The sequence below is a fragment of the Pezoporus wallicus genome, unplaced genomic scaffold (assembly GCF_028554395.1).
Source record: "Pezoporus wallicus isolate ANWC-B61680 ecotype Strahan unplaced genomic scaffold, APGP_CSIRO_Pwel_v1 contig_13954, whole genome shotgun sequence".
Taxonomy (NCBI): domain Eukaryota; kingdom Metazoa; phylum Chordata; class Aves; order Psittaciformes; family Psittacidae; genus Pezoporus; species Pezoporus wallicus.
Window position 1 is genome coordinate 2,586,757 of NW_026638000.1, and position 14,872 is coordinate 2,601,628.

Sequence of the window (14,872 nt, forward strand, 5' to 3'; positions counted from 1 at the left end):
GCATGTTCTGTCTGATATCCTATTGTCACTGCCTTTTGTCTTTGTATAGGTCAATTTGGGCAGAAAATAAGAATATATTCTTCCTTCAGTCCAGAATAGATTTTTATCAGTATTGCTCCTTTTATGTATCCACTGCTTCATTGAAATGAATCCCTATTCAAGGCATTTTATTCCTCCCGGTCAAAAAAAAAACAGGTCAAACAAAGTAAGGAATTATTGGTAAAAATATGTGGAATTTAATGAAGAATTATAACTCTTTTTTAGAAAATAATCTATTGACAGTAAATAGCACCTCCTTATCCCCCCCAAAAAGCCAAGAGCTACATAGTGTTTTCCCAATATAAAGAATGTAAGAGAGGTCATAAAAGAGACAGCTGTTAAGACGGGAATTTGAACAGAGAAGGAACATTTATCGCTCTTTCCCATAACCCATCAGATACAGATGTGATATAGATGTAGGAATGATTATTTTCAGGAGAAAAAGTGAGAACAGGCCAGAAAATCCTTTCAGGGTGTAAAGACCCTTGCAGGAAGCAGGAAGGAGAGCTGGAACCTACCGAGGTCAGGCTCTAGCTGTGTCTCCAGATCCACGATCTGAAAAGCCATGGTTTGGCAGGACAGCCATAAATCCTCTGCCGACGATCCCTCCCGGCCTTTGCCAGGCTGGATTTGTTGTAACTATGGCAACACCTTTTCTCCAGACCAAAGTTCAATGGTTTTACATTTTTATGACCACTGCTGCTCGATTAAAGTTCACCGGGGTAGCTCCGTGCCAGCACAGAGAGCAGAGCACTGATAGCGAGGAAGAGGAAGCAACCTCATGCTAAGGAGGACTAAAGAGAGTAAAACACCCTGATCTGGTGGGAAAGCTCTGCCAAAATGCCATCCAGGACAAAAACAGCCATGTTTGGCTCTGCTTTTTTCACCTGCCTTTGCTCCTTCGTGGTGATTTGTGTTGTGTTGGCGAGCCAGCACTGGATGAGTAGCGAGGTTCGCTTTTTGGGCACCAACTCCAGCACCACCGTAAGCCTCACCTATGGACTTTTTAGTGGTACCTGTGCACAGTCTGTCGATGCAGGACTTCAGCTTTCATCGAAGACGTTCAAAGGTGAGTGGTGGTGTGCCTGGAAATGGATGGTGGCTTCTTGCTCATGCAGGTGGCAGATGTAGAAACCACAGCTCATTCTTGTGTGGATCTGTAGCTATAATGCTTTAAGTGAGAGCAAGAGTAGCTGTGTCTGATGGGCATTCAAGTGGTATAAAACAAGGCCCCTGAAAACAAAGAAATGCTGCTGCATTCTTGCCAATAGCAATTCTTCAGACTACCTGTGATCTCGAAACAAGGGAAAAAGACAGAATAAGAGCTGCATATAAAATTGACTGGAATTTTCAGAAGCTGTCAGTGATGAAGAGGAAAGCAACACTCACCGGGTTATTAAAGGATTACAAATGTACTTCACCTTCCATTGCTTTTTAAGATTTCACTATGTATGTTAAATTGTTTGATTTAAAGCACTTTGCCACCTAGTATCAAATTAGCATCATTTTTATAGAAGGTTCTATGAGGTTGCTGAGGGAAAAGAACGTGTAAAACAATAATTTACAGAGATGGAGTGCTCATACATGTGCTGGGCCTACGCGTTAATCACAATATTCCTTCAAGAGCATCTCATTCCAGTTTTAAGCGACATTATCAAACTTAACCATTTGGTTAGTATTTTCAAAAGGTATGCTTGCTCCTGTCTCTTTTTCTTAGGTTAGACTGGATTACAACAGAGCTTGTCATCTTTTATAAGGCCTTTCTTCCCCCATTCAATGTGTGGCATTCAGTCCTTGTTACCATGACTGAGACGAGATTTGGAAACAAGGTTATTAGAACATTTCAGCAACCGTCCAGTAGATTCAAATGAAACTCTACCTTATGTTGATGGGCAACAGACCTTACTTTTTGTGCATCTTCGGTTCTTGGTGTTGATCCTCAATGGTAGAATTGTTATAGAAGAAAATGAATAAAAATGGTCAAATAATTAAGGAGGATGGAAGAATGGAGAGATAAGTGAAGAGAGATATAGGAGTATTATACGGGAATAAAACAAAGTTAAAAATAATGGGAAGAGCAGAAAGGGCTTTACCTAGAAAGTGCCCCATCCCTGGCAGTGTTCAAGGCCAGGTTGGACACAGGGGCTTGGAGCAAGCTGCTCTAGTGGAAGGTGTCCCTGCCCGTGGCAGGGGTTGGAACTGGGTGAGCTTTAAGGTCCCTTCCAACACAGACCAGGCTGGGATTCTGTGATGAAAGTTAAGATGAGCATGAAAAATCTGGTACAAGAAGCAAAGCATGTCAAAAAGTGAAACAGAAACAAGAAATTACTCATACCAAGTACAAATCACAGACTCAGTACTGGTTTCACTCAGTTCAGCAAAGATTTACTTACCTCTATGCACAAGTAGCCCTACTGATGTGAAGACAAGCAGTCACAAAGCCCAAAGGCAGATAAGCCCGAAAGCTGTTGCAAGGGTCAAGGATTTATCTTCCTGCCTGACCAAGTGCAAAGTAATAACGCTGATACGCACATGTGAAAGTGCAAAAAGCCATTCAGAAGAAGCCTAATGAAAGTTTAGAAGAGCAGGTCAAACAGTTTCAAAACATGACATGTACTTTAAGAAATGTTCTTTTCTTGTAGGCTGCTGCAAGATGTCCCACCACAGAGAAGCCCCCAAGGTAGAGCACAGCAGATCTATGGATGGTTCCTATCTCCAAGCTCTTTCCCAACTCAGTTTAGTACAGAAAGCGTATGTGTACAAACAGGAACCCACGTTCGCACAGTAGCAAAGCTGTACCATGCAAGCCAGTTCCAATCCTAACAGTTATGTTGTTATGAAAAACATGAGCACATCAGCGTTGATAGCAAAACATACAGCATGTATTAAGTTCATTATAGAACAAATGCAAAATCACAGGTCAAACCAGTTTATTTGCAATCAGATCGGAATAATCAAAGTCATTTTTAGAAAGGTCAATATGCATCTATAAAAATAGTTTATATAAGGTTATGTCTCCCCATGGCAGTTGGCTCAAGCCCCAGATCTTGCACCGTGTGGGCAGACTTGAGTTGGTTTTAACAGGACTCCTGTGAAACCAGGAGAGCTGATTGCAGGGCAAGAATGGAGTGTGGCAGGTATCTGGGGCATGTGCCTTCCCTTTGCTTGCACAGCAGCTAGGATAGCTCAAACCCAGGGCGTGGGAGCTACCATCAGGTAGATTTTAATTGCAATTAATGACAAGCAGTCACAGACCACTTACATCAGGAAAGGATTTCAGGTTTATGTACGATCTATGTGCATCTTATAGAATCACAGAATGGTTTGCATTGGAAGGGACCTTAAAGCTCCTCCAGCTCCAACCCCTGTCACAGGCAGGGACACCTTCCACTAGAGCAGCTTGCTCCAAGCCCCTGTGTCCAACCTGGCCTTGAACACTGCCAGGGATGGGGCAGCCACAGCTTCTATGGTCAACCCAAATCTTGGTGGTGATCGTCGTGGTTTTTCCCCCACTAAATTTAGGCTTTTGTGCTTATCATTTATAAAACATGATCTCAGTTCTCACATATCCATTTAGGGATGAACACAACAAGTCAGCTTCAGGAGTCACTGGTTGCTTTGAACAGCTGCTAAATAAAAGTCATGCTTTATGAATAATCTAAATATGGATTTGCCCACATCCCTCACTAGTTGAGTTGGGCATATATCCAAGGTGAAATGAACTGATTTAACATTAATTCTTAGGCTTATACAATGCATGATTGCCACATATTAAGTATGATTCTGTACATTCTTGAAATAGGAAAAATACTTCATAGCACTGCATACATACTAGTTTTTAAACTCAAATAATCACGACCTCCTAAGAGAGTGGAAGTTTTTCCTTTCGTGATATCCTTAAGTAACTGGATTGCCTATGCTGTGGAGAAACGAAGTGCTGTGCTTTCTCTTCTCCAACATTTCAGACACCAAGAAGAAGAGCTAAAAGCATCCTTTTAAATCACAGCACGATCCGTCGCTCAGCAAATATGCCTTGGCTTTGGGTCTGTGCTGTGCACCCTGAGGGTGTTGCTCAAATGGCTTTGTCGTATTTGGGAGTGAGAATAGGAGAATGGGAATCATGAAAGAGTAAATAAAACATGATGGCTTGGGGATATAGATTACGTGTTAGCAATAGCCCTGGTTAGCTTTTATTAGTGGCCATACAAAAGGAGATTATCAACACATAGTCTTTACAAAGACCATAGCTTATTCTTTTGGAAATCACAACATTAAAGGACATATCTGAGTGTAAAGATGAAAGAAAAACAAAGGAACAAGGCTTCTGCAAGTGTACAGTCATGAGATGCCTACTCAGGGTAGCCTCCTAACAGACTGCCATGAATGATCATAATAGAGCAATAAATCAAAGCGACTGCTTCAGAAGCTCTGGGGATAAGCAGAATGAGCTGGCAGAATGTAAAAGTTGTTAAATAACCTCAATCCTTAGAGTCTTCATTAGCTGCTTTAGTGATTTATCTTAGAAAGGACCCACCTATGAATGTCATAGTCTGTAAAAGAGCCTAAGCTTTGCTTGTTTACAAGTCAAACACGCAAACATTGTGAGCAAGCTGCAGGAGGAGGCACACCCAGACAGCGCTGTAACATCAGCATTCATCCACGTGTTGGCAACCAGCGAGACCAACAACACTCGAGGAAGTCCTTGAAATTTGCTATAGCAGAGAGGAATCTGTTCATTTAGCTTTTAAAATACATGAAAAATGCTTGGAAATCGCTGGGACTTCATTATTGTTGTCATTGGTTTCCAGATATGCTGTGGAAGCTCCTGGAAAGTAGAAAGCTGAGCTCTACTTTGGGCGGTTTTGTTTGGTTGTGGGAGGTTTGGCTTTGTTTCTAAATGAACAATTCATTGTGTATCATAAGTGATTGTAGACCTCCTAAAAGGTGCCAGAGCAGCACTGCTTAGAATACGCTTCCAGGCTGGCAACTGGACATCAATCACAATCAGTTCAGTAAAAGTCTGCAAAATTCTATCCATCCATCCAAGAGCTAAAGATGAAAAGACAATAAACAATAAGGAAGAATCGGAAAATTAAGGGGAGACCTTGGCAAAGTGTCTGACTGGTTTAAACCCAGTCAGGTAATTCGTTCGCTCACTTCCCCCCCTTTCTTGCCCTCCCCCTGCTCTCAGAGGGACGGAGAGGAGAATCAAAAGAATGCAACTCCCACGGGTTGAGATAAGAACAGTTTAGTAACTAAGGTATAACACAAATCACTACTGCTACCACCAATGATAATAATGATAAAGGAAATAACAAGGGAACAGAATAGAACACCTCACCACCCGCTGACCGATAACTCGCCCCCCAAGCCCGACCAAGCTCCGACCGATACCTCCTCCAACCCTGCAGTCTCCCAGCCCTTCCAGCTCACTCCCAGTTACATCCTGGGCATGACGTGCTGTGGTATGGAATACCTCTTTGGTCAGTTTGGGTCAGGTGTCCTGTCTCTGCTTCCTCTCAGCTTCCCCTCCTCCCTGGCAGAGCATGAGGCTCACAAAGTCCTTGGCCAAACAAAAACATCTCTATCAGCTCTGTTCCCGAGCCGAAAGTCAAAACACTGCACTGCACCAGCTACCAAGGAGGAGAAACATGACTGCTACTGCTGAACCCAGGACACAAAGGCAAAACCTTCTGCTTTCATTGTGGAATTAGGTTGTTTTATAGCGATGCAGAGGTTATCCAGCTGTGGGCTACTACAAATCCCATTCAATAGATCAGCTACCGTGGAATCCTTCAGTTTGCACAGACTCCTTTGTTTAGGAAAACAGCATTTCTGTTAAACCTTTACTCTTGTGCTGTTGCAGGTGTGCTTACAGCCAGTCTGCCCGAATAACCTCTCCTGAACTGCAGATCATGGTCAGAGATAGACAAGCTCAATCAGGGGGTGCAGTAGGTACAGCCAGGCAATTGTGGAGATGTTCTGAGTGAACAGAATAAGTGAGGATGCCAGAGGGAAATTACACAAACCTGTCTGATTCAGCTCTAGATTTATTTCTTGAGCTAGGCAATGCCCAAGCAGTAAAGCTGCTTCAGTATAAGTGCATGCTGCAACGAGCATCGTTCTCCCTTCCATTTAATTGAGTGATGTCTCCTGAATGCCTGTTTTTCCTATTCTCCTAGGACAATGGCTTAAATTTACAACCGATTTCCATAACACATCCTTACCTGCCGTTTTCCTCAAACAAAAATCAACTTCTACCAGCAATATTATACAAATGAGAGAGAAGCTCTCCATTTATTTCCAATAGCTCCTTTTGTTATTATTTTCTTTTTATGGGGCTTTCACTATTTTTCTTGCCATGATTTCTCCAGTTTATGCTCTAACTGAATACTTTGAAGTAATGGCTTTGTAATAAAAGCTACAGAGAAAAGAAGTTTTCCTATGGATGGCTGTCTATCACAACACCCATTTGAATAGAGCTTGAAAACGTTGTCACACTTGTTACAGGGTAAGGCAGCCACAGGCACGTTATAGCTGCCTTTTCAAGCTTTAAATTAAAAGGAGAATAATATATTTCAAAGCAGCTGTACTGCAATTACAATTTGAGTATATTGCACTCACTTAGCAGCATCATATCAAATACCTACAAGGATTTAGGCAAAAACAATAAACTGATTACAGTCCTGTAGGGATTGACTATGTGCCTATATATATATATATATGTATATATATATACACATAGCCATCCACACCTATAGCTACAGAAACTACAGCATGCAATAATCTATGTGTATTAACTGTAGTTAGCTAAAGGAGAGGTGTCAGGATGCTCAGCTCCTGGACACGTGGCCTCAGCCTTGAGAGTTGGAACCCAAGGGCAGGGCTGAGCCCACATACACCCAATGCCAAGCCCAGGGCCACCAGCCCCTTGGGACCCACAGTGCTCTGTGCACCCAGTCCTCCCAGTGAAAACAAAGCAGGAGCTGCTCCTCGCTTTCAAAAGAATGAAGCAAATACCGCCTGCACCTATTCTTTTTCTGCAGGACGTGGAGACACACATATCTAATCAGGATACAAACATCAGCTCCACCATGCCTCATCTGTCCATAAAGCACAGAATCCTGGAATGGTTTGGGTTGGAAGGGACCTGAAAGCTCATCCAGTTCCAACGTCCTGTCATAGGCAGGGACACCTTCCATTAGGCCAAGTTGCTCCAAGCCCCATCCAACCTGGCTTTGACCATGCTTAGTTACATTTGTCCTACAAATTCAGGCTAAAGGCTTTACTGGACTTTTAGAAGCTGTCCCCCTTGTCAGGTTTATTCCAAATGAGGGGGACTGCTGCTATGTTAGAAGGAAATAATCTGCAGTTGGAGCCAAGTTTTAGAAAGGCACCTGTACAAGTTACCAGGCATCTCAGGAGCTATGGGCAGAGGAATACCTGGTTTTCTGACCTGATTTAAGTGTAAGATTTCTGTCTGGCCACGTCAAGAGGAAAGATTCACAGGAGTATTACAGAATAGGAGTTTCCTACCCAACCAGTGCTCAGGAAGTTTGTGCGTGCCTGCAAGATGTTCAGCCATGCACTTATTTCATCCTAATGTACCTTCATCCCATTATGGATTTGGGTTCAAGTGCTATGCCCAAACCTACTGTTCCTTCTACATCCCGATCTCTACAGATCAGCTGCTATTAGCTTTTAATTACAGCCATGTCAGTAAGCCATCAGTTCTTCTGAGCCCACCAGACTGTGCTGGAAGGCAGATTATCAATGCTAATCCATTGTATTTCAGTTGCAGATAACCTGAGCAGCACCAGTGCAAAAAGCATGATCACAGCTATTATTGTGATCCTGGTCCTCAGTTTACTGAGTTCCCTCCTGAGCTCTGGATTTACCTGCACTAACGCTGTCAGTAATCCCTACCAGACGTTTCTGGGACCTATTGGAGTCTATACCTGGAATTCCTTATGTGGTGAGTAACGCATCCCATGGTGACCACTTTCTGCCCACCATATGGATGAATATTGAACAGTTATCAGTTTCAAGATTATTAAATACAGGGGGGTTGTAACTTGATGATTTTAAGGTCCTTTCCAACCCTAACTATTCTATCATTCTATGTATGAAAGGAAGCACTTGGAAAAGTATTTAGTTTAGGTGGGTTTGGTTTTAACTGCCTCTGCTGGGATACCTGGAAACTGTCTTTGAAGTACCAGTAAAACAGTATTATTTACTTGAAGTGACACCATCAATCAGTAGAAATCAGGGTTCACCAGCAGCAAAAATGGAAATGAAAAAGCCCCAAACAGATACAGCATCATTTAATGCAGGATGCACGTTGAGAAGAATAACACGACAAATACATAATGAAACTGTAAAAAGAAAAGTATGCACTAGATGAGATTACACTGCAGTCTGTAACTTCTTTAAGACTTTACGTCATTATTTTATGGTATTTGTAGCATGTTTGTTACTGGGTTACCTACATATCAAATCGAGCCTCTAAGGTCTAATCCACAGGGTGGACTTTAGCTTCGTTTCTGACACGTGTTGAGTCAAACACATCCACAGCAGCATTAACACAGGGATTTGGTAGTTAGGAGGACTGAGTCATAGTAAAGTTTCTTTCCTTCTCTAATATAGCACTTTCACAGATCAAAATCAGCTTTAACACTCCCTAAGCAGAGAAAATAAAAGGTAGAGACACAGAGCTATTGGAGATGGGAACCCTGTCAAATGGCTCCCTGGAGGTGTAACCCCTCATTCACCCAGGAATGCTCCCAATTTGCCTTCCTACCCTCTTCACCTTGCTATGGTAATGACTCCAGCTCTCACACTCAATTTGAATCAAGCAGATTTTGTGTTCCTCTTATAATAGGTTCACACTAGGAAACTTTCTTTGGAGACGTCTGATTACAGAGTACTTCAGTGTGAATATCCTACCCTTCAAAAGCTGGTCAGGTCTGAAGATGCTTCACTGGTGGAGCTGGAGCTTGCTCTCCTTGGAGCACCATCCTGTGCTTCGGCCACACTCTGTGAGCTGCCTTTGCCAAAACCACACCTTGGTGAAAGGGAATCATACAAATAAATGTAGTCTTCATGACAGCAAGTGCAAGTGGGGGTGTGAAACCCAGCCCTTTCTCTCCAACCATGGCTAACACGGCATTCAAAGGTAGATGCTGGAACAGCTGTGGATGCCTTGAACACAGTGAAAATGGTGTGAAAAAGCCCAAGTTTAACAATCAGTCAACTTTTGACACAAGCAGATGAGCAAGTTGCTCGTTTGCCAAGCCCAGCACCCATTACACAGCCTGAATCTGCAAGCTTTGACCTGAAATGAAAGGAGCATGGGCACGCCAAAGTAAATATTAGTGAGAAAGTAAACCCCCAAATGCGTTGACTGAGGACTGTGGCTACTTTTTACTGCCCTGTAAGTGCTATGACCTGGAAGCCTATTTTGCCCTGGGCCCGTCTTTATAAGAATTCATGCATCATTTGATGTGTGAGTGTATCTTGAAGGTTCCTAATTCTCCTGCCAGATAGCATGAAAGTCCAGTGTCTTCCTGAATAAAAACCCTGAACCTGTTTCAGCATGAACATGTGCAGGAGAGTGAACCTGGAGGGGAAGGAATACACATCTTCTCACCAATGGTCAGAGATTATGCCTGCACTATGAAAGTAGATATTGAAAAGCATTATTTAGCTAAACATCAAAGTAACCAAACTTTTATCATCATCATATATTTCTATGGCCACGCAGGATATTCAGAAGCCTATAGGAAGTAGATCCAGGACACAGAATCCCAGACTGTTTTGTGCTGGAAAGGACCTTAAAGTTTATCCAGTTCCAACCCCCTGCCACGGGCAGGGACGCCTTCCACTAGAGCAGTTGCATCTCATTTTGGCTCCTCACAGTGTCACTGAATAAATTGGGTTGGAAATAACATGAGGTCTTTAAGTTTAAGCTCTTGAGCCAAGCTGGGCCATCCCTGCATGCAGACCAGGCTGCTCAGGGTTTATCCAGTTGTGATAATACGCACTCCACGGATTTGGGCTTGTATCAAATAGGCATTCTGGAAATCACCCAAGGGGTGAATACATTGTACTCCTCAGCACTAAATTCAGTGCAAAACAATTGCATTGAATGGCCTTATCTAAGAACAGTCAATAAGAACCCATTCATTTTAGCAGAAATTATAGTTGCCACTGTGAAAACGCCCAGTAGCTAATATTATGTGGGACAAATGTTCTTTTAATGCCCTCCTATTTTACTAATGGAAAACTCTAGATTAATCTTTTCCTACTCCAGGTATTCTAACCAATTCAAGTAGACTGTTTACAAGTAGCTACATAAGTATTACTACAGCTTCACCTCTAACATTTGTATTTATATTTTCTAGGAATCTTCACACTTATGGCCATGATACTTTTCCCTGTGAGCATAGAAGAAAGCATCTTGTCTGTCAAATTGGCCCAAGGATGCTTTGCTTTTCTGCAGACACATGTGGGATCGGAGCATACATATGGATATTCATATTGGATGATGCTGCTCATCATTTTTCTGAACATTGCTTCTATCATCATCATATATTTCTATGACCATGCGAGATATTCTAAGAAAAAAGAACAGGAAAGACCCATTGAAAATGCACCGAAAGATGTCATTCTCTTTTAGGGATACCACTGAAAAGAGTGTCAAGGAAAATGACTGTTTAACAGAGACAATTGTGGCTGATCATTTCCATTCAAATTGAATCATGTGTATACTTCGATTAACAAAACAGCTTACTGTGTCTTCAGTGCAATTTGATTTTATCCTTATGCTGGGTATTAGTGTCATACTAATATGTTTCCATTGGTAAACATGCTGCCTACACACCTCTGAGTAGATATGGACCAGAGGGCACAATGCCAGCGCTGTCCCATAGGAATGGACCTCGAGCACCTCATGGCTCTGCTCTTCCCCAGAGGGACCAATGGAAGGGTTTCTCCTCTCCGTACCACTGCTACCACCTTCCCAAGAGGACTGCTGCCTTCTTGCCCATGCAGTGCAGAAGGGTGGGTTCCCACTTCTGCCTTCTGGATCTTTCTGGACCAGATCTGTAGTGGCTGACCTGGGTCTCTGCAGGGATGCACCAACATCCCCAAGCCATGAATTTGCTTCTGCTTTGCCCTTGGTGTTTGAATGGGAAGGACAGAGACATTGTTTGGGTTGTGCAGGCAATTTAGGGGCAGAATTACCAGGAACACTGGGGGTGGTGAGACATGGTCACCAGGGTATTGGTGCTCCATTTTGTCCTGCAAGTGCCCTTAGGAATCTTCTCCTGCTGGTCCCTATGGCACTGCCCTGGTGTCTGCAGGCAGGATTGCAGGCTCCTGCTCATGGGTAGGAGTGTGAGCACTTGAACAAAGTCAGCTATGGTCTGCCACCTCCACATCAAACCTCCCAGCAGTGGCAGCACAGACCCTGTCCCATGCTTCCTTTGCTTGGTGCTTTCACCCAAGGCTGGGATAGCAAAAGGATGTGCCATAGCCTACAGAAGACAGCACAGGAGCCCTGTAGCTGCAAGTTATTGAGAAACATCAGCAAAACCCTGTTTCCAGCTGCTGACAGCAAAAGGCAAAGCTGCACCTTGAGCAAGGCTGGCCATCTGCTTCCCATCTACTACACCAGACTGTCATTTTGCCCCAAGAGAAAAGCCAAATGTTGGGCTTTATTAGTGATGATTTATGACCAGTAACATCCCTGTGCCCAGATTAGTTAGTACCATAGGATCCCAGCCTGGTTTGTGTTGGAAGGGAACTTAAAGCTCATCCAGCTCCAACCCCTGCCGTGGGCAGGGACACCTTCCACTAGAGCAGCTTGCTCCAAGCCCCTGTGTCCAACCTGGCCTTGAACACTGCCAGGGATGGGGCAGCCACAGCTTCTCTGGGCACCCTGTGCCAGCGCCTCAGCACCCTCACAGGGAAGAGCTTCTGCCTAAGAGCTCATCTCAGTCTCCCCTCTGGCAGGTTAAAGCCATTCCCCTTGGCCTGTCCCTACATCCCTTGTCCCAAGCCCCTCTCCAGCTTTCCTGCAGCCCCTTCAGGCACTGGAGCTGCTCTCAGGTCTCCCCTTCAGGAGCCTTCTCTTCTCCAGGCTGACCCAGCCCAGCTCTCTCAGCCTGGCTCCAGAGCAGAGCTGCTCCAGCCCTTGCAGCAGCTCCATGGCCTCCTCTATATTTAATATACCTCCTCTCCTAGTATTTAATATGGACACAAAGACACACAGCTGTAGAAGCGCACAGAAGTGGGGAGCTCCCTGTTTCCCCAAAGAAATGTCAGCAGACAAATATGACCTTGGGGCAGATGCCACTGTGAAAAGTCACGCTCACTGTACATGCCCCAGGAGAAATGCACTGGTCCAAAAGGTGTCCAGCACCTCCTGCTCCTTTGCTCCTCACCCCTGCAGCATGGGAAGTGTGTTTTTCAACTGTCATTTTCCTGTACAATGTGATTTTCAAGGTAGTACCTGATGGCTCCCCTTTGATGCAAGAGATGCTCACAGAGAAAAAAAGAAAGCATTTCTGAAGAGGAGATGAGCAGATAAAGAGGTGACTTCTCACTATTTATGTCCAAAAATAAAGTTTCTGGATTAAAGTGCCCAATACTTTCTGCTGCTGTGCTCTTTCCAAGGAATCAAGGAATCAAAGCTTTTCCACCCTACGTAAGCATTTAACTAAAAGTACAATGAGGGATGGAGAAAAAGCAACAAAAAAGGGTTTCTAAGACCTGAGGGGTGGCACAGAGGTCAAGAAGAGAAGAGAAGCTATCTGCTTTCCACTGCTGACAAGAGCTATGCTTAGAACTGCTTGTCAGTGCCGCGAGCGTTGCAGCTGAACCATGGTGCTCTGCGCACCTGCCAGCTAAGCTGGTGGAAAGCCAAACCTTCACCAGCTTTGCTTTGCCTGCAAACGTTTTCACACCGTTTCAGCATGTATTTGTCAGTGCTGTACTCGGCCAGCATCCATCACAACACAGCTACACTGCCATCAGGCACTTGCTCGCGGACAAATGAAGTCGTGGCAACAGAGTAATACCAAGGAGCAAGGGGTCCTGCTTCGGGAAGTGGTGGCTTATCATGGCTTGGGGATTTCTAGTGCACTAATTGCCATGGAAAAGCTGGATGAAAAACCCATTGCCACTTTAATGTGCCCGTTTGAACCGCATGGCTTAGTCAAAAATCAGTTTGGAAGTCTCAAGAGATCTTATGGCTGCCAGCTGATCAAGCTGAAGATGTCGCTGCTCACTGCAGCGGGTTGGAACTAGATGACTTCTGAAGGTCCCTTCCAACCCAAACTATTCTATGACACATATGGCTGCAGAGTGGCAGAGACTCGTGTCACTGGACAGTCACTGCAGTGTGTGAGCTTACCTACCTTGATGCAAACCGTAGACAAAAATCACTGCAATGCTAAACCCCCCCCAGATTTAAATAGTCAAGTTGTAGGTGACTACTGCTACCTTGATATTCTTAGTCTCAATGTTCTATTTCAAATTAAAGACAAGACTCTCCTTTTCAAGCTCAAAATGACCTTCTCTGCCCTATGCTACACCCTTTCTGCTTCGTGCAGTGGTGTCCGCCTGGGAGATGCTGCTGATGGAGTTGAGCAGGCAGCAATGAGGCTGAGGAAGGCAGCAGGTTCCCATGGTACCAAGTACACAGTGTCCCAAGGAATGGCCACATATCCCTGCATGGATGAACTCAGCCTAGCTCAACAGGGCTGCATGGGGAAGAGCAGCCAGGAGAGGCGAGTGGGGCAATGCAAGGAGGAGAAGTGGATGCAAAAGATTGCCATAAACTTTTCTCCCTATATTTCTCCATAAAATGCCACCGCAGCCATGTAAAGTGCTAGTAAAGTGATGTGTGCCACAGGGATTGTTATAGCCTAAAATGAGGCCAAAAAAAAGTCAGTTCTCAGGTAACTGCCTGGATTTGGAAGCACCTCCTTTTTGATTCAATTACAATACACAAGATTCTGGAATTACCCAATACAAGACCTCTGGAATGACCCATCTCCAGGACAGGGCTCATCCTGGCAGGAAAACACATGGGATGAACACACAGGAAGCCAAACCATTCAGGTATCCATTTAATGAATCAAAACCTCAGTAAGTAGGAATTGTGCATCTGGGTTACAGCCTCTTCTACAAGAGGAAGAGAAAGAGAGAGATAAAATTAAAAACAGAGGATGCAACATAATCCAACCTTGCATTTAGGCTTTAGGGTATCAAAAAGGAACCGGTCTGGCTCTTGCCAACCAGTCAGCCTTTGAAATGAATGGAGTTGTGTTCAGTGCACTTATCCTCTTAATGAGGACAAATCCTGGCAGTTTACCCTTAGGTAAAAAGGAAAAGAGCTTACGCTGTCAGCTTGATGCGCTCTTGAAAGAGAAATCAGGCTCCCATCTTATCTGAACCCGGGGTAATTCTACACATTCATCACTCCCCAGGGGCTGAAGCGCTTTGGGTTTCACCAGGAGCTGTGTCTGATCGGCTCAAGGGAAGGATCAGGGCTGAAACCAGCTGAAAGATGAATCCTCCCTTCAGCATCCCAGGTCACAGCTCTGAGCTCGCCAAAGCAGGATGCGTGCAGTGTGCTCCCTTGCCTTGCCGCTCAGGTCTGAAGGTGGATAGGAAATGCCAAAACCCGAGTTTGAGTCCCATATCTACATGCATGGCTTCTGCTGCCTGCCTGGCTCAGCACCGGTAACCCCGTAAGGGCTTTTGGTAGGAAAACATGAGAATCTGGTGTGAATAGGGCCAGAAGCAGTTTTGGCTCCTGCCTATG

General features: G+C 44.3%; 1 protein-coding gene across 1 annotated transcript; it reads left to right on the forward strand.

Moving 5' to 3' along the window:
• The first annotated feature begins 794 nt into the window (after positions 1-794).
• Positions 795-10,792, forward strand: CLRN3 (clarin 3). The gene is made up of 3 exons (XM_057408688.1): positions 795-1,108; positions 7,835-8,014; positions 10,443-10,792. The coding sequence occupies exons 1-3, from the start codon at positions 880-882 to the stop codon at positions 10,715-10,717; spliced, it is 684 nt and encodes a 227-aa protein (XP_057264671.1). The 5' UTR covers positions 795-879; the 3' UTR covers positions 10,718-10,792.
• Positions 10,793-14,872: the final 4,080 nt, after the last annotated feature.